Source organism: Pristis pectinata, chromosome 31 (assembly GCF_009764475.1).
Source record: "Pristis pectinata isolate sPriPec2 chromosome 31, sPriPec2.1.pri, whole genome shotgun sequence".
Classification (NCBI taxonomy): Eukaryota; Metazoa; Chordata; class Chondrichthyes; order Rhinopristiformes; family Pristidae; genus Pristis; species Pristis pectinata.
The window spans coordinates 7,501,007-7,520,265 of NC_067435.1; the positions used below are offsets into that span (position 1 = coordinate 7,501,007).

The window sequence follows — 19,259 nt, forward strand, 5'->3', positions numbered from 1 at the left end:
TTGCATGCATTATCCTTGATTCATATCAGTCTTAGGCTTGTGGTGTTCAATGTGCCCCTGCAGGTAGTCTTGAATATCTCATGTGCCCTGTATGGGGAGCTTTGATCAGTATGTTTTCTGGCCCAGGTGCCCACTGTTAAACTGGTTGGAGGCCCTTGCATTGACACCTTAAGATACAGTCCCATCCTGTGCTTCAAACTGCGTGGAATACTGCCTCATACAGTCCTCTGGTGTAACGACACACATGAGATGAAAGAACCAGCAAGGTCGTAACAATTGCCTCCTTGCCTCGAGAGTTTCCCATTGCTGTTAACCCCTTGTATGACAATGAGATCTGGCTCCCAGATAGTCACGCCCTACAGGTGTCGCACAAGCATTCGTTGGACAAAAACAGAAGTTTTAAAAATTGTCCCTCATTGCTTTCCCGAGAGAAGGAAAAAGAGGATGTCGATAATGTAATGTTGATAATCATTTATTACTCAAATATAATTTGGGAATTATAGCAGAATACAGAAAAATGGTTATTAAAATACATGCCAATAATATCAATTGTATAATGCTGTCTGAATTTAGTATTATGCAGCTGAAAATCAAATTCTTTTCTGGAGTGAAACAAAATGATGACCATTTCCTAGGTTGTTTCATGTCACATTGGATATTCAACCTGAAATTTTCCTGCACCAATACCTCCGCACTCACCATGATTTCTGTATCCGTACTCAAGCCTTAATGTAACTTGCCCATGTCTTGCCATTGTTGGAGCATCTCAGAGGAATTCGGACCAAGTTGCTCTGGGGGCAGTCCTCTTTGGGCACTTCTGGGATAACATGGTCTTCCCAATGCAGCACAAGATCAGTGTGACTGCCATGTCAGTGAATTGTTTATCTTCCTCATTGGGTAACTACATCCCCCAACTCCAACTGTCCTCTGAACTCCAGCTCCATCAGTATCTCACTGACCGTCCCACCAACCTGCGACCTGCAACATGACCCCCCTGAACCCATACTCTGATCTGCTGATCTCCAAGCCTTTGATGCAAATGCCAAATCCTTCCCAAATTCTACCTGCCCCTCCCTCCTCAACTGTTGGCGCCAACTCTGATTTCCTACCCCTCCTTGCCAACCTCCAATTTGTCAATCTTGGTCCAACCTGCCAACCTTGGAGGACACCCCGCCCCCTCTGGTACAGGTCCAATTAGTCCTATGGCTGCTCACCACCATATCCCCCACCCCCAACCTTCCACCCCAACCTGCCCCTTAGACTTGGATAGAAAGGACAGGCAACAAATGTACAATGCTTGGGCAAAGCCTTGTCAAACCTGGCGAAATGGTCCTTGGTAGTCCCTACAGCGCCCTCCCTCAGGACTTTGGTGTCAGATTTTCTAGACTTTTGGATGTTATTCTCATTAATACCTCAACACACTGTTAATTCACTTTTTTAGATGTTACTTGGTAGTAAAATAATTTTTTCAGTGAACTATGTGAGTTTAAAGGGACCATGTGAAACAAGGCCCTGGTGTGTTTAAAAGCAAAATGGAACCAGGCCCCTGATAAATAAGAAAGGTTCACAGGAAATGGGGCCTTGCTGAGTTTAAAGGGGATGCAGGAAACGTCACCCAGTGAGCCAGATTCTGATCCATCATGACTTCCCAACAGTTGGACAGACAATCAGAGTTTACTGTACTAGGATTTACAGGCAGATATAATTTGGTAGGAAAATCTTAAAATTTAGCATAGAAATGATGTTATTCCATAAAACTTTCTTAACCTTTCTTCACTTTTTGAATAAGTTTCATTTGTTTTTTTTTCACATTACTGTTTCAATTGTAATTTGGAATTGTATGCCAGCGGGAATGTTGTGACTTTTCCATTTGTATCCAGCAATAAAACTGATAAGATTACCAAAATAATAAAAAAAAACTCTGGGTTGGATTTGGAAAAGAGACAATGCATTAATTTATTATTTTACATTCTTTGCTACATCAAGCAAGAACAGGGGGTGCTCTTTTCAAAATCCAGATGATTATTATGGTTACATGTGAGGGCTGTCATCTGGTGAACTTCTAACACTGGAATTTTCTCGATCTGCATTCAGTAATTCAGAAATATTTCTGTACTCTGTTGTTAATCTATCTATGGTTCGAGGTTGTTTAGATGGAAAGGAAACTAAGTCTTTTAAAAATAATAAATGATGTTTTGCAGATACAGATGGCTTGCAATTTTTCAGTATAACGAGTATTACATAATCATCCTTAACTATCTGAGTGAGGGCACAGCTGTCATTGGTTTCCATTCTAAATTCCATGAAGCTAAGTTTGCAGTGCAAATTCCAATCGGACATCCAGCTCACCTGATACAGTGGTGTGGAATCTATTTTTCACTGGAATTATTGTGAGTAGGGTAAACATAATTTATTTCTCTCTTTACCTCCCTCTGCCTCCCACTCTGACACCCCGTATAACTACTGAAAATAGGCATTTTTTTACAGCAGAAAATATAAAATACAAAATAGTACGAGAAAGTGAATATTGTAACCCACTGTGTTTGGTAATCCTCACGGCCGTTGTTTGGAGAATAAAGATCAGTTTAATAGCTTTTACTTTATCTGATGGCAGTAACTGTTTTTAGAATGACTTTCATTGATGATTCCTCCTCCTCACTTTATTTTCCAAAGGAAAATCAGCCATAGTTTACAGTATTTAGACCCATGACATATTTTCTCTCAGGTCTAATAACTTAACTTGGTTCCATCTCCAGCAATCTTGCACTAACCCAGCCTGGAGAAACCTTTGGAACTTTGTAGAAGTTGCAGTAACATTTACGTTTGCAGAATAGACATAGAAAGAAGTCTTCATTGTCTGCCAGAGATCAAGGAATACTTAAGGGAGGAGGAAGTACTCGGTCTTGGCAATTCCCTTCATGAGGTGGATTTGCTGACACACAGTAAGAGGCAGCTGGCTGGGTGAAACATGACTAATGATCAAGCTACTACAGACTTCGGGTAGGTCAACAACTGTGGAGTGGTTGCTGGATGTTGGATAGCAGAGCAAATTGGGGATGCAGTTGTTGACTGAGTGTTGGGAATGACAGGAGTCAGAATTTTGTCTCACTGGTGCCCTTTGTAAGTGCTACATATTGATAGGCAGTGATTAAAAAGCTTTCATTTATTAGCAATGATGTACCTTTACATAAATGTAATCAAAAGAAAGAAACCATAAACACACTGGTGCTGCAAGCACGGTTTTCTCCATTCTCATGCAACGTTTGACATTTTACTGATCTGACAATACATTGTCATGGATGATGCCATTGCCCCCATCTGTAAAATTGCAGGAAAAAAGACACAGTTAGTGTATGTTTATGGTAAACAGACTCTGGCTATCTACCCTAGCTCTACCTCTCATAATTTTATATCAATCATGTGACCTCTCAGCCTCCTCTGCTCCAGTACAACAGTGCATTGATATCTTCCTCAATCTGCAGATGCTTTCTCACTATGAACTAAACTGCCAATGTCTGAATTGTTTTCAAACTTCTTAATCCTGATTCCTTCACTTAAGTCAAAATCACTCCTTTACATCTATTAATAATTTTCAACCGCCACTACTTTCCTTCTTTAAGGGAATATAAGGTTGACATATCATAAATTAATCCACTTAGCTACACACATAGTCAGTATCCCATTGCAAACATTTTCACATTGGGAGTACAATACTTACCTCAAGTACAGCAATCACCAAGGCAACTACACCAAGTATTATGGTGTTGCTCTTCAGAAATTTCAGGAATAACTGATAGCAACCCTAAAGGCAACAAAAACATATCACTTTCAATCCTTTGACGTTATTTTCTTGCCACTTTTTTTCAATCCTTTGACATCATTTTCTGGCCGCTTCTTTTTCTCTCATCCTCCTCCCTTAAAGTTATAAAAGCAGAAATCCCACATTTGGAAACAAAGCTGGAGGAATACAGCAGGGAAGCATTTCCACCCAATTGCTTCTGAAGGCATTCCAGTTCTCAGGAACGGGGTTGTTTAAGGAATTGGGGCGGAAGCACATTTGAAGTGCATGCTACACTGATGCCCATCAACCCTCGTCTCTGATGCAGAGTGTGCCAGCTAGCTGTGTACCATTGGTATTCTCGATGCTTTCATTAAACACAAAACAGGACCTCTTGGCAGATGCTGGTTAAGATGGGTTTTTGAGGAGAACTTTTGCCAAGACTTCAGAAGTCCCAGAACTGTTGCCAAGTACTTTGTCTCTCGGGAATTTCAGGAAGGTGGCAGGTTGAGAAACAACACAAAGAACCTTTTCCCCACTGGAATTTCTTGGGTGGTTAATATTGGGCAAAAACTGGGAACATTTTGGGTTCATCCCAAAAAGAGACTCAGAATTCAGCTTTGCCTCATTTCTACCCTCCAAGAGGAAAATTTTCCAGGTTCATGGCTCTTCCTCTGGTCTGAATCTGTTGGTACTAGTCCTCTACATCACTACACAGTCCTTTGCTTCATTCAGGCGGCTGGCAGTATTAGTACTGTGGCACTTAACATAGTTCTGATTGATTCTGTCTTTTGTCCACAATAACATGCTTCCAGTGAGGCCCAATGGTCAAAAGTCAACAGCAGGAAGGTTTGCCAGCTGGCCCTCCCTGACCAAGACCACAGTCCAACTGTAGCATTGGCTCAAGATAACGCTCTTGCCACTGAGTCATTTGGTGGGTCTTGACTGCATTGTGGGACTGAGGGAATTCTTGTTGGGGGCAATTATTGGATGAGACCTTAAGTGATGAAAGTCTGTGCTGGTTAATGTAAAGATCAGGTGGGTTTAGGCTGAGGGAACGCTGCTTGTGTCCTGGTCTACAATTATTGTTCACTAACAACAAAATCTAGGTTAACGTGATGATTTCATTCCAGTTTTGTTCATCCTCTGTGTGAAAATACATTGACTTGTTTTACCTCACTACAAATAGTAAAACAGTGTAGAGAACAATGATGTCATGAAATGGTTTGATAATTTCAAGTTTCTTTTTCTCTTTTTGCTTCTTTCTTAGTTTGGGTGAATTCCACTATTTTAGCAGACAAAGGATTGAGCTGAAAACTTCCAAGTTTCATTGCACACCACTGAACCTGCTCTGTGGCTTATTTGGGAAAGCACTTACCTAGTAAACAGAAGATCCTGGGTTCAATTCCCAGCAGGACCTCTGGGGTGACACATTAGTGCAGCAGTAGGTGAAGGCTCCTGAACAACTCCAGTGACCTGCGTTCAATCCTGATCTTGGATGCTGTTTGTGTGGAGTTTGCACAGTTTCCTTGTGACTGAATGGGTTTCCTCCGGGTGCTCTGGTTTTCTCCCACATCTCCAAGGTTAATTGGCCACTCTGAATTGCCGCTAGTGTCGAGGGTGACAGGAAAATCGGGAGGAGTTGATGGGAGAATAGGTTACAGGAAAATAAGTGGGAATATGGGACTGGTGGGGATGGTCTGAGCTAATATAGACTTGATGGTCTAATAGGACTTCTTTAACTTATTTGGTAGTATTGATCTGCTTAAACCAACTGAGTCTTTAGGGTGTATGACAAATTTCTTACAGACACAAATATCCACAAATTTCAAGAGGATTTAGGAATATATACATTACCTGCACAGACGCAGGTGTCATGCAAGCAAAAGGACCATTGCAGCATGCGCCAGGATAAGTTGATGTAGTGTTGGTGAAATGTGAGTTTGCAAAGTCGATATGGCCATTGAGCCCACAACACTTGAACTGGAAAAGAGAAATGATTGAATAATTAGCTTATTAAAAGATGATTACAACCTTAGAATTTTCATTTTTCTATTTCCTAAGATTTCTAAAGGAGCATCAGACTGAGCTTAGAGTAAAAATTGTACATTCTCTGTTTTCACGATGCAAGTTACTTTCCACAATCGTATATCCAACATACATCGATAATGTTGTGCACAATATGACCTCCTCGTTCACAACTCTGAGCATTAACTTGTCAAAGGTTAGTTTTCTATCTTGCCAAAAATTGTATTTGGCAATTTTTGGCAAAAACTGAAGGATCTATTTATCGGTTAAAAGTTATGTTTTAAACCTAACATGACTCAAAAGGAAACAACCTAGATTTTTTTTCCCTGGAAGTTGCAAGTCACAAACTAAAGATATCTGGGAACTCTGGCTTTGTCCAAAATCTCCAGTAATTTGTGAAAGTCACCTGGGGCTCCAGTAATTAGGGCATGAGCTCCAGATCAATGTAATATATCAGGGGTAGCATGCTGCACTTGGCAACGGGAAATGCTACTCCAAGCTCACTGGTGGATGGGGCATTGTAATGGTTCAATGTGGGGCACTGTGTATGTGTGTGTGCGTGTGTGTGTGTGTGTGTGTGTGTGTGCGCGCGCGCGCACGTGTGTGTGCATGTCTGTGCGTGTGTGTGTGCACGCATGTGTGTGCATGTGTGTCCGTGTGTGTGCATGTACACGCGTGCACAGGTGTGTGTCTGTGTGTGCGTGCATGTGTTTGTGTGTCTTAGGGTGTATATAAGTGTAGGTGGGTGTGTTGGTATTTTTGTGTCAGGGTGTGTGTGTGTTGGGATGTGTGTGTGGGTGTGTGAGGGCTTGGATCCACTGCAGTGGATCTTGTCACTTAAATTTAAAGTAAACTTAAATTATAAGATTGCCATCAGAAAATTCATCTGGTTCACTAAATTTTTTCCAGCAAGGAAATCTGACATCCATATTCTGTGGGACTTATGGAATTATGTGATATTGTTATGTAATATGTAATTCATGGCAATGTGGTTGATCCTTAACTGTCCACTGAAATGGCCCAGAATGTGTCCAAAAGTCACTACGTTAAAACACACTGAGATCAAGCACCCAACATTGAACTCCACATCAGGTTCAGACAGGGCAAAGTCACTACCAGCCCATTCAACTGTGCAAAGTCCTCAAAACTACCTGTGGATGAGGACAGCTGTCCCGCACAAAATAGATCCATGTAGAACTGACATAACCTGTACACAGAATCATAACTTAGAGCCAAAGTCGGGGCAGTGTCCTCGACCCAACCCCTTCACCTTCATCAATGACCTTACTTGGAAATATATCGCTGTTCTTCCTTTGTCTAAACCCAATGGCAAGCCTTCAGCAGGAAGACCACCACCACCTCCACAATGGCAAATAGTGTTGAGCGATGAATGGTGCCCTTGTCCAGAAATAAATAAAGTGTTCACCAGGCTGAGATACAACTTAGCAGATGTGGAACACAAGGACATGAGAAAATAGCAGGAGTAGGCCATTCGGCCCATCAAGCCTGTTCCACTACTCAATACGATCATGGTTGACCTGCCCCAGGCCTCATCTCCTCAAACAGCGATTTCAGGACAAATCCGTTTCAGAACACTGGAAGGAATTTCTCAGTGGTCACACCGGGACAGCTACAGCTTCAGTGACTCCATCATTTGAATGGAGAGGATGGCTGCAATGGAGATTTTCAACTGAGTAAATTTCAATGCATTTATTTTTTTTAAATTTCCAAATAGTAAGCTTAATTTTTCACTTTTTGAATGTTTGTGAATGAACAAGTCCCTGCTGATTGGGTTTCATGATGTTTCTTTGCGAGAGTTTGCGCTGGGGGACCTGCTTGAGCCAAGAGTGGATTTACAGTGGACGAGCAGCTCTGTGGGAATGTTGGGGCTGGAGAACAGGGGAGGGAAGGAATACAAAAGGGCTGAGCCAGTCCCAGATAAAACGTATCCCAGGGTGTTACAAGGTCGAGGAGGAGGCAGAAGGGACTATTGTCCAAGCATAGTGCTGGGTAACTGTGTAATACCTCTGGCTAAAAATGGGGAAAGGGGCAGACTGTGTAATAGTGGTGACAACATTACGGAAGAAAGGGGCAGTTAATCTTCTCCTGGAAATGTACCAAACAATCACGGACGTGGAGCACGGGCTGAGGGAACCGACCACTTTGTGGAGCACCCATGTTCAGTCTGTAACGGGAAGCCTGAGCTTCCAGCTGTCTGTCACTCATTCTCTGTCCCACTCCCACTCTGACCTCTGTTGGTGGCCTCCTTCATTGTTCCATTGAAGATCTGTATGAATTAGGATCAGTGGTATGCCCCTCGATCCGCCGAAGCTGCTCGACCTTTTGATAACATCATGGCTGATCTCATGGTCATTTCAACGCCAGACTCTTGTCTACCCACGGTGAACACTTGATCTCCCAATCTACCTCATCGTGATCCTTGCACTTCATTTGCCTACCAGCACTGTACTTCCTCTGTAACTGTAACACTATATTCTGCATTCTGTTATCTTTTTACTACATTGATGTAATTAATGATCAGTCTGGATGCACAGAAAAAGATAGCTTTTCACTGTATCTCGGTACCTGTGACAATAATAAACCAATACCAATACCAGGTAATCTTTCACCCTCTTGCTTATCAGGAATCTACCTCTTTCTGCCTTAACACATATTCAAGGACTTTGCTTCCACCACTCTTTGAGGAAGAGATTTTCAGACTCAGAACCTTCTGTGAAAAACAAATCACCTAATTTTTGTCACATGGGTGACACCTTTTCTAACAGTGACTCCTTGTTCCAGATTCTCCCACAAGAGAAAACATCCTGTCCATATCTCCCCTGTCAAATCTCCACAGGATCTCATTCATTTAAATTAAGACTCTTCTCACTCTCCAGCAGATACAAGCCTCACCTCTCCAATCTTTCCTCTAACACAACCTGCCCATTTCCAGGTGTTGGTCCAGTAAATCTTCTCTGACCTGCTTGCAACACATTCCCACCTTTCCTGAAATAAGGAGACCAATATTACACAGTGCTCCAATATTCAGCAGGACCTTAAGGAACAGCACCTCGTCTTCTGAACATTACAGCCTCTGCATCTACATTGAAGTCAACTGTTTCAGAAAGTCAGCCCCAGCATTAAGCATTTTTTCTCGAATCTCGGAGTAATTTCAGATTTCTTTCTTGTTGTATTTAATCTCCACCAGACCTCCGTTTTGTCATCCACCAGCATTGACCAACCTCTGAGTCAGCACCACCACTCCCTGTAACACTCAGACTCTACCCTCTCCCCTTTTTTGTTCTCCCCACGGCCCAGCAGCTGAAAACTTGCTTTATTTCAAACCTTCCCCAGTTCTGATGAAAGGCCTTCAATCTGATTCTCAGTCCACACACGCTGCTTGACCGGCTGAGAATTTCCAGCATTTGCCATTTTTTATTTTCATGCTTCTGTGTCAGACGACGTGCTGATCTCCATCCACTCACGTCCCAGCGTGGTGCCTTTTCTTTTTGTAAACAGTAACCAACTAAAGAGCAATCCTGTGTCTGATGAAGCGATTTCATGATGCAACCAGCCTGTGCATTATTGTAGATGGGGCAATTCACATTCCAGTGGTGAGAAGTTTTCCCAAATAAATTAAAAGACAAAACTCATCCTGACTGAGCATTAACTCTGTGAGCCAAAGCAAACTACTGCAGATGCTGAAAATCTGAAATACAGAGAGAACATAAAGCCTCCTGGACTCAGCATTGAATTACCTCCTCACAGATGTTCAGCCCCTCCAGCCCAATATCTCATATACACAGAGTTCAGGGTCTTTTTCCCATCTTTAATTATAGAATTCTCCCTTCTCAGATGTACAGCCGCCCTGTCTCACTGGATGGAATGTCTTGAACACGTTTCACCCAGTTGCACTACAGCTTATGTCAATCAGTCTGTCCTGGACTCCCCCCCTCACTGATCACCTCTGCACCTTAACCCTCCCTCTGCATTTTATTTTTTTAATGTTGCAGTTTTGCCAGTTCTGATGACCTGAAACTTCTGTTCTCCCTCCACACATTGCTGAGCACGTTCAACATTTCCTGTTTTGTTTTTTTCCTCCAGGTTTCCAGCATCTGCAGTATTTTGCTTTTTGTAATTCAACAAAAATGTATGTTGTATGATTTACCTGAGTCATCACAGCATCAAATATCTCAGTTATCTCATGATTTCTACCATAATCATTTTTAAAGAAATCCTTGAGCCAAGTCCCAATGTAGCTCATAAAGATGTCAGCCTGAAAAACAGAGCAAAAATGATTTTCAATTGAAAGGTCAAAGTTGCGTGCATGAACAATATCACAACTTGCAAAGTCTGTCAGTACCCCTACAGTAAACACCTTCATTATAGATTTAATCACACAGTCAGCTTGGTGACCACTTCATTGAAGCATATTCCACAAAATATTCTGGTCACAAATGTATTCTGCAACCTCAGCTGGGTTTCTGATCCTCAAATTCGTTTTCAGGTCTGTTAAGATACTTTATAATGGAATTCAGTGATGATGCAGATAAAATGCAGGGTGAAGTCACAATTAAGTCAGATTTACATAGAACATAGAACAGTACAGCTTGGCACAGGCCATTCGGCCCACAACGTTGTGCCAAACTTGATGCCAAATTTGTATAATTTGTTCTGTCTTATTTTTGCTGTCATGTTCTAGATCTTACCAAGCCATAGAATTAATTGGATTCAACATTATAAATATTAGCATAAAAGCATTCAAAATACTACATGACTTGCTGTTTCAGAACTGTTAGAGCTGAAGTTGTAAACTGAACTTGAAAAATAATTCATACTGTTAATAAAGTGTATAGTCTCCCATATATAGAGTCATAGAGTCACAGAGAGTCACAGCACGGAATCTAGCCCTTTTATCCCACCCTGTGCACACCAACCATCAAATGCTGATTTACGTTAAATCCCACATAAATCCCCTTTTTTTAATTCTCTTCACAATCTCATGAATGGCCCCCACATTTTACCACTCACCCGCACACTAGGGCAATTTACTGTGGTCAGTTTGAATGTGGGAGGAAATCGGAGCACCCGGAGAAAACCCACACGGTCACAGGGAGAACGTGGAAACTCCACACAGGCAGCACCGGAGGTCAGGATCGAACCCGGATCTCTGGCGCAGTGAGGCAGCGGCTCTACCGGCTGTGCCAGTGCTGCCCAAAGAACAACGGAAGAGTTTCTTTACTGCCAACTTTCTTCACTTTTCCCTTACCTCCTTTTCCAAATGGGTAGTGTAGTGGTTAGCGTAATGCTTTTACAGCACCAGCGACCCAGGTTCAATTCTGGCCACTGTCTGTAAGGAGTTTGTATGTTCTCCCCGTGTCTGTGTGGGTTTCCTCCAGGTGCTCTGGTTTCCTCCCTCATTCCAAAGACGTATGGGTTAGGAAGTTGTGGGCATGCTATGTTGGCGCCAGAAGCATGGCAACACTAGTGGGCTGCTCCCCGCACACTCTACGCAAAAGATGCATTTCACTGTGTGTTTTGATGTACATGTGACTAAATAAAGCTATCTTATCTTATATCTAAAGGATCCTCTTCTTTGGTCAACTCCAGTAGTCAGAGATTAGGATCTTTCAGAACTAAATGTGCATTCTTCTTGAGTGAATTTTGACCCTGACAATTAACTGGCTTGTCCAGACCAGATTACAGCTGCCCATATATTACAGGATTGCACTTTACACGAGGAACCCAGGTTGATTTCCCTTCCCTTCACTTGAGTACCAAGGGCAATGGTAATTGTTCAAACGTTATCTTCAGTAGGAACAGCTAACTCAACCCACATCTTTTGATTAATATCAGCACAGTTTAGCCCCTGCACCACTGGAGAATTTCTTGTTCAATCTTTATCTCCATCTCTTAAGTAGATTTCCTATCCTGATTGACATCATCTCACTATCAGACAATCTTTCATTTCAAAGAACCTTACCAAGCCTGAAAATGCCAGGATAACCACAGCAGCCACAAGCTGAGCCAAGAATATCACCAGGATTATCAGGAAAAACTGGAAGGAGAAATAACAAAGGTCAATAATTCTGCTTCTTTTTTAACTGATACCATGGGAATTCAAAGTACTTTAAAATATTTTTGTTTCTACATTTAGTTAAAAAACGACAGGTTTTAGCTTGAGCCAACACAGTGAACTGAGATATACATAGAAAACAGAACATAGAACATAGAACAGTACAGCACAATACAGGCCCTTTGGCCCACAATGTAGTGCCAACCTTTCAACCTCGCCCAAGACTATCCAACCCTTTCCTCCCACATATTCCTCTATTTTAAATTCCTCCATATGCTAATCTAGTAATGTCTTGAATTTGACCAATGTACCTGCCTCCACCACCGCCCCAGGCAGCGCATTCCATGCCCCAACCACTCCCTGGGTAAAAAAACCTTCTTCTGATATCTCCCTTGAACTTCCCACCCATTACTTTAAAGCCATGCCCTCTTGTATTGAGCATTGGTGCCCTGGGAAAGAGGCATTAGCAGTCCACTCTATCTATTCCTCTATATCAAATCATTAAATCTGCAAAAGAAAATTGTTAAGTAATATCAGACTGCCTGTGGGGACTTTGCACATTCTCCCTGTGACCACGTGAGTTTTCTCTGGTTTCCTCCACCTCTGTTGTTTGTGCTATATATAAATGGCTTGGTGGGTTAGTAATTTTGCAGATGACACAAAGATTGGTGGAATTGTGGACAGTGTAGATGGCTATCAAAGGACACAGTGGGATATAGATCAGCTATAGATATGGGCGGAGAAATGGCAGATGGAGTTTAATCCAAACAAGTGTGAGGTGTTGCACTTTGGGAGGTCAAATGCAATGGGAAAGTATAGAGTTAATGTCAGGACCCTTAACAATATTGATGTACAGAGGGATCTTGGGGTCCTAGTCCAATCTCCCTGAAAGTGGCCATGCCTCTAGATAGGGTGGTAATGAATACACGTGGCATGCTTGCCTTCACTGGTCCATGCATTGTGTATAAGAGTAAGGAAGTCATGTTGCGGGTATATAACACTCACCGAGTATTGTGTGCCATTCTGGTTGTCCAATTACAGGAAGGATGTGGAGGCTTTAGAAAGAGTGCAAAAGAGGTTTACCAGGATGTTGCCTGGATTAGAGTGTATGAGCTATAAGGAGAGGTTGGACAAACTTTGATTGTTTTCTCTGGAGCATCAGAAGCCGAGAGCAGACCTGATAGCAGTTTATAAAATTATGAAAGGCATTGATAGGGAAGACAGTCAGAATCTTGTTCCCAGGGTAGAAATGTCAAGTACTAGAGGACATGCACTGAAGGTGAGAGGGGGAACGTTTAAAGGAGATGTGTGGGGCATGTTTTTTAAACAGAAAGTGGTAGATTCCTGGAACGGGCTGCCAGGGGTACTGGTGGAAACAGATACGATAGTGGCATTTAAGAGGCTGTTAGATAGACACGTGTGTATGCAGGGAACGGAGGGATATGGATCACGTACAGGCAGAAGAGGTTTAGTTTAATTTGGCATCATGTGACACAGACACCGTGGGCTGAAGGGCCTGTTCCTGTGCTGTACTGTTCTATGGTCTATGTTCTAAAGATATTTGGACAGGTACATGGTAAGGAAAGGTTTAGGTTTATGGGTCAAATGCAGGCAAATGGCATTAGCGTAGATCAGCATCTTGGTCAGCATGGATGAGTTGGGCTGAAGGGTCTGTTTCCGTGCTGTATAACGCTATGAATATATTATTTTGTATAGAAAACTTTTGCACTGAGGGTGACACGGTAGCGTAGCGGTTAGCGTAATGTTATTACAGCGCCAGCGATCGGGGTACAATTCTCGTCATTGTCTGCAAGAAGTTTGTACGTTCTCCCCATGTCTGCATGGGTTTCCTCCACTTGGTCCAGTTTCCTCCCACATTGCAAAGACGTACGGGTAGGTCAACATGGGTTTAAATGGGCGGCGCAGACTCGTTGGGTCAGAAGGGCCTATTACCGTGCTGTAAATAAAGTTTTTAGTTTTTAAAAAACTGTCCTGGTGCCTGGACTGTAAGCTCCATACAGACCAATTTGTTATCTAGCACTCAAATTCAGGGAAGGACTAATTCTGAATTTGAATCTCTCCTTGCAAGGACCAAGTTTCAAATGCCACTGCAGTAAGAAGCTCCACAGACAGGAGAAATGATGTGGGTATTGGCATCTGCAGTCTCCCCTGAAAGATGGTCTTCAACTGTGAGCAAGACAGTGAGGGATTAAATCCAATTATGCTGTAGGGATGCCTGGTTAACCCACACTGCTTGGTCTAAGGTGGTCAATGCCATCTCCTGCTATCTGCACTTTTCCATAAATGTAACACCCAGCCAATGGCAAACTTGCTGTTGACTGATTGGATGCATCAGCAGGGATGGTCCACACTGTTAAAATCAGTGAAGAGCTGCTGCACTGTTTACACCAGCAACCTCTATAGTTCATGGAGACATACAGCACAGAAACAGGCCCTTCAGCCCACCCAGTCTGTACTGACCATCAAGCACCCAATTACACTAAACTTACACTAATCCCGTTTTATTCTCCACATATTCCCCCAACCATCCCCCACCCCCTATCCTACCTACACGCACCCACACACTAGGGGCAAGTTACAGTGGCCAAGTAACCTACAAACCTGCACGTCTTTGGAATGTGGGAGGAAGCCGGAGCATGGGGGAAAGCCACAAGTCACAGGGAGAAGGTGCAAATTCCATGCAGACAGCGTCTGAGGTCAAGATTGAACCAGCTGCACCACTGTGCCACACTCTGTGTGCCCTTTCCTCATTTTCCCATTCACCCTGTGTTGCAATTGGGAATATTTACTGATGCACTCGTGCCTGAGAGCAACTGACTTGAGGAGAAGTTTGAACTTCTTCAGTGCTTGTTGCATATCTTCCTGTAGATTCCTGCAACTTGCAATAAGTCCAGACAGCAATAAATGTTTACAGGCTCACGGCAACATCCAGAAGAAACCAACCATCAACTAACCTGAAGTAGCGAAAGATCCCTTCAAATGACACGTGGTTTTGGGTGATGGGGATTGGTGTTGGTGTGGGGTGATCATTCTTCCTACTTACCACATGCCCATCTGAGGACCCCTTTAAGGACTGAATGTGGTTGGAAGGATGGGGCAGTGGTCCTGCTACTTATTATGTATTCACTTACTTCGACAAGAGTATTAGTGGCAGTGGTGAACTCTATTCACTTGTGGTTGAATTAAATCAATGTTGCACACTGATTGTGCATCTGCACAGTGAGAATGCAGTGTGCACTTACTAACACCCTCACCAATTATTCTGTCTGGACAATTCAGACCACGGGTGGATGTGTCTGCCACAGACATAGCTTTAAAGGGATCATCCACCGAACATGAAGAAAGTAGGAGAAAGGACCACCCCGCACTAACCTCCCCCTCCTCCAAAACCACTTGTCATTTAAAGGGATCATCAACTACGTCAGGTTTCTTCTAGATGTTGCTACAATTCTCATCACACACGGAGAGAAAGTGTTATTACGTTCAATTCGCCCGTAGCTGACAATGAAAGCATTAAAGCTAAACCTGATTATTCACTTCTTTAATTCCCCATTTGCTCATTCACCAGACTAATATCACAAGATTAGCGCTGACTGAATCTACAAACTTTGTGTTAATATCACACCAAGATATATTCCTCCAGTATGTGGGAATATGACTTCCAGACCTGTGGAATTACCTGACTTTTTAAACAGAATGTAGTGGTGCAGGGTCAGAACTTCTGATACAGGGTAGAAGGGGCAACTTCAATTCCCCTATCCCCACCCCCGGCTCCTTCCCTACAGATTAACCTGACTACATCTATAACTTCTGGTGAAAGTTCATTGATCTTAAATGATTTTCTCTCTCCAAAGGTGTTGCTTGACTTGCTGCCTCCTGCACTTTCTCTTTATGTTTCTGTAGAAGCTTCAGTACTTTTGCTTTTATATCAAAAAGCACTTCTTGTTCTTGCGATGTTTCCACTTTGTGCCTCAAGTGTCTTGTGTATTTTCTTAGTGCGATTGCCAAGTTACTAACTGTGATGGTGTGTATCCCTGCTCACTCAGATCAGGTTCCTTTCCACGACCCTGTGATCACTATTTCTATCTCTTCTCAGCTCATCCTATGTTTCTTTGGTAATGCTCTTCACTCAACTACACCCGATCACAGACAGCATCCTCTTCTCCTCTTCCATCCTTAACTAGCTCTTTATCTGCTTTTAAGACTCTTATAGCTCCAATGCTGATCAAAGGTCATTGACCTAAAACATCACTCTGGTCAAAATTCCTGTCTCAGTTGCTGAGCCTTTTCTGGTTTCCACATCATTGCGGAGAGAGGAGATTCTCACGCCAATCGGAGGATAGGTTTGAACCTGGAGGGTCCAGAACAGTGCGCTAATTCCGTTCCACGTTGAAAATGGAAAGAAATGTAACTGATCCCAAAAGCAAAAGCATGCAGAAACTGGAAATCTGAAATAAAACAGGAAGTGCCAGAAATACTCAGCGGGTTGAGCAGCTGCCATGGTGAGAGAAACAGTTAATATTTCGGGTCGATGAACTTTCTTCTGAGCTGGAAAATGCATTTTGTGATTCCAGCATTAGTAGTTGTTTTTCCCTTCTGGAAATTATAGATAATTATTCTGCTTCTCTTACTTACACCCCCTCATGGTGTATGTCTGTATAGTTTGTAAATGAGTCATGTGGTTATTGAAGATAATGATCTCATCATGTGTATATAGCACAGAAGCACCATCTGTTGGTGTGCCTTACTTCCACACCAGAATAAAATACACAGCATTGTTTATACGCTCCTGGCATCCTGTAGACATTACTGTGGTTCGAGTTTACCAGCACTCCCACACAAATCCAAGTCCTACCTTTTACCGTTCACCCATCCCTTTCCCATTTGCATTTAACTTGCACTTTCATTCCATCTCTTTTGGCTTCCATCTCATCACAGACCTTCCATGTACTCACTCTGCTTGCTCCCCCTTCTCTGCAGCTTAAGACATTTACCAGGAACGTATAAACAATGCTGTGTACTTTATTCTGGTTTGGAAGTAAGGCACGCCAACAGATGGTGCTTCTCTGGTATATACACATGATGAGATCATTATCTTCAACTTCTCCCCGTGCATCAAGCTGAAAGAGTCATTTCTCTGCCCGCTAATGCCACTGAGTATTTTCGGCACTTTGTTTTAGAGTCACAGAGTCATACAGCAGGGAAACGGGTCGTAGGATCCATCAAGTCCCTGCTCACCATCCAGCACCTGTTTACATTAATTTTATTTCATTCGCTCCACATTCCCATCAACGGCCCCAGATTCTCTCAGTCACCTGCAAACCAGGAGCAACTTACATTGGCCAATTAACCTACCAACCCGCACACCTCTGGTTTTGTTGGTTTGGGTTTTATTTGAGAAATATACAATGCACTTACTTCTAACATGAATTACATTATTTTGAAGTGATTACAGTGATACTGTGGACCACGAAGAACCAATATACCTGTAACCAATTCAACCAACCAATTGTTGGGCATCTGTGCTCAACAAGAAAGCCAGACCGAGCAGCTTCTTTTCCTTTGGACAATGAAAAGACATAACAGAGAACGTTTTACTCACGATCATCAACATGCACTTGTTCTCTTTCATTGCTCCGCAACATCCCAGGAAGCCGATGATCATTAACAATGCCCCTAGTGCGATGCAGAGATACCCTATATTCACTACCACCTTCAGGGATGCTGACACTTTCTCCAGGACCACAAAGAAGGATCCGCCATCCACTTTAATCCAGATTCCTACTCCCAATATAGCACCACCTCCAAGCTGGAAAAGACACAGATTCCTTGTTACTGAAAGAAGGTTTGTCTCTTTACATAAGCTTTTAGCTTACAGATCATTCACTGGTGAGGAAAGAGTTGCACCGATAGTTTGCCCTTCATGTCTCTTTCAGGATTTCTCCAAATACACTTTGCAACCAATGGAAAACTATGTGAGAAACTCAGCCGTCATTTTGTGCACAGGGGGATCCCACACCATCAATAACGGCTGGATATTGATTGGCTGTGTCGCTGGGGATAACTCGCCTGCTCTTCTCCATTAAAATTGTCCCACAGAGTCCTTTATGTCCAGTTGGGAGAGCAGATGGTCTCTTGTTTGACATAGTCGACAGTGCAGCACCTCCTCAGTGCTGCACTGAAGAGTCAGCCTCAATTATTTAAACCTAAGGTAAGTAAAAGTTCCGGTTAAATGTTCCATTCAAACATGCCGTTCAATTCAACCCTTCTACATAATCCACAAGTGGATTTGTGCCAAAACAGAGAAAGGATATAGTTTGGGAAACCAGAACAAAACAAGCTAAATTTGCAGAAAGAAACCACATTACAGTAGAGTTGCTGGATAAAGTATTCAGAAAGCAGTCTGTAGTATTGTGCAGGTGAATTACAATCCATCGTGAATACCTGATCTTTTCAGAGGGTTCCCTGTAATTCCTGTTACTTTCAAAAGGAAGGGCAGCAGGATTAGGCCATTTGGCCCCTCATTCCTGCTCCGTCCTTCAACAGGATCATGGCTGATTTGGTCTTGACCTCAGCTCTACTTTCCTGCTTGCTCTCTGTAAACCAGGACTACTCTATAACCCACAAGCCTATCAATTGAGTCTGGAACATAGTCAATGCCTCCACAACTCTCTGTGGTAGAGAGAATCACGACCCCCAGAGAGACAAAATTCCTCCTCATCTCCATCTTTACAGGATGACCCCTTATTCAGAAACTATATCCCCAGTCCTGGACTTCCCCTAAGGGAAACATCATCTCGACACTTGCCAAACCCCCTCAGAATTTTCAAGATTATGTTTAATATTGACACATTTTGCATAGCTTACAGTAAGTCTGGGCATCAAACCTGTTTGTTCCTCTTTCAGCCTATCTATGGTGTTGCACCAATCCGCTGTATCAAGGCCGTAAAATATTTATCGGTTTACTTACAAAGATGATGAAATTGACAACAAACATTGCCATCTTCAAAAATTTGTAGAAAGACATCTTTTTGTTTGTGTGTTGTGTTATCTGAAAATAAGAAAGTAAAGGTAATTTTCTTCCATATCCTTTAAAAAAGAGAATTCATGCTTTGCAATCCTCTTAAGCAGAACAGGCATGAACAATTCCCTCCCGCGATCTCCTCCTTAGAATCCTTTGGTGGCAACTTTGTTGGGGTGGACATTAAGGATGTACCTGTAACGACCAGACCTCTGGCAAGTTAGTTCTTCTGATCAAACAGAAGTGTATGAAAACAATTAAATGATTAGCAGTAGTTATAAATGCACAGAACAAAGTTAAGTCAAGGAGGGACGTGCAAACTTGCAGCTTCATTT

General features: G+C 42.6%; 1 protein-coding gene across 1 annotated transcript; it reads right to left on the minus strand.

The window, feature by feature from the left end:
* Window positions 1–215: 215 nt before the first annotated feature.
* On the minus strand, window positions 216–18,930 carry LOC127584867 (tetraspanin-1-like). The gene is made up of 7 exons (XM_052041836.1): window positions 18,874–18,930; window positions 17,506–17,712; window positions 11,790–11,864; window positions 9,975–10,082; window positions 5,636–5,761; window positions 3,719–3,802; window positions 216–356 (listed from the first exon to the last, which is right to left on the minus strand). The coding sequence occupies exons 1-7, from the start codon at window positions 18,928–18,930 to the stop codon at window positions 216–218; spliced, it is 798 nt and encodes a 265-aa protein (XP_051897796.1).
* Window positions 18,931–19,259: the final 329 nt, after the last annotated feature.

Bases quoted from the DNA above. Each gene is read 5' to 3' on its own strand.
- LOC127584867 (XM_052041836.1), bottom strand. From the start codon at position 18,930: ATGTCTTTCTACAAATTTTTGAAGATGGCAATGTTTGTTGTCAATTTC. The intron at 17,713-18,873 runs GTAAGTAAACCG...TGTCTTTTCCAG, and splicing joins TTGTCAATTTCATCATCTTT to CTTGGAGGTGGTGCTATATT. The intron at 357-3,718 runs GTAAGTATTGTA...CGACACCTGTAG, and splicing joins TGGTGATTGCTGTACTTGAG to GGCGTGACTATCTGGGAGCC.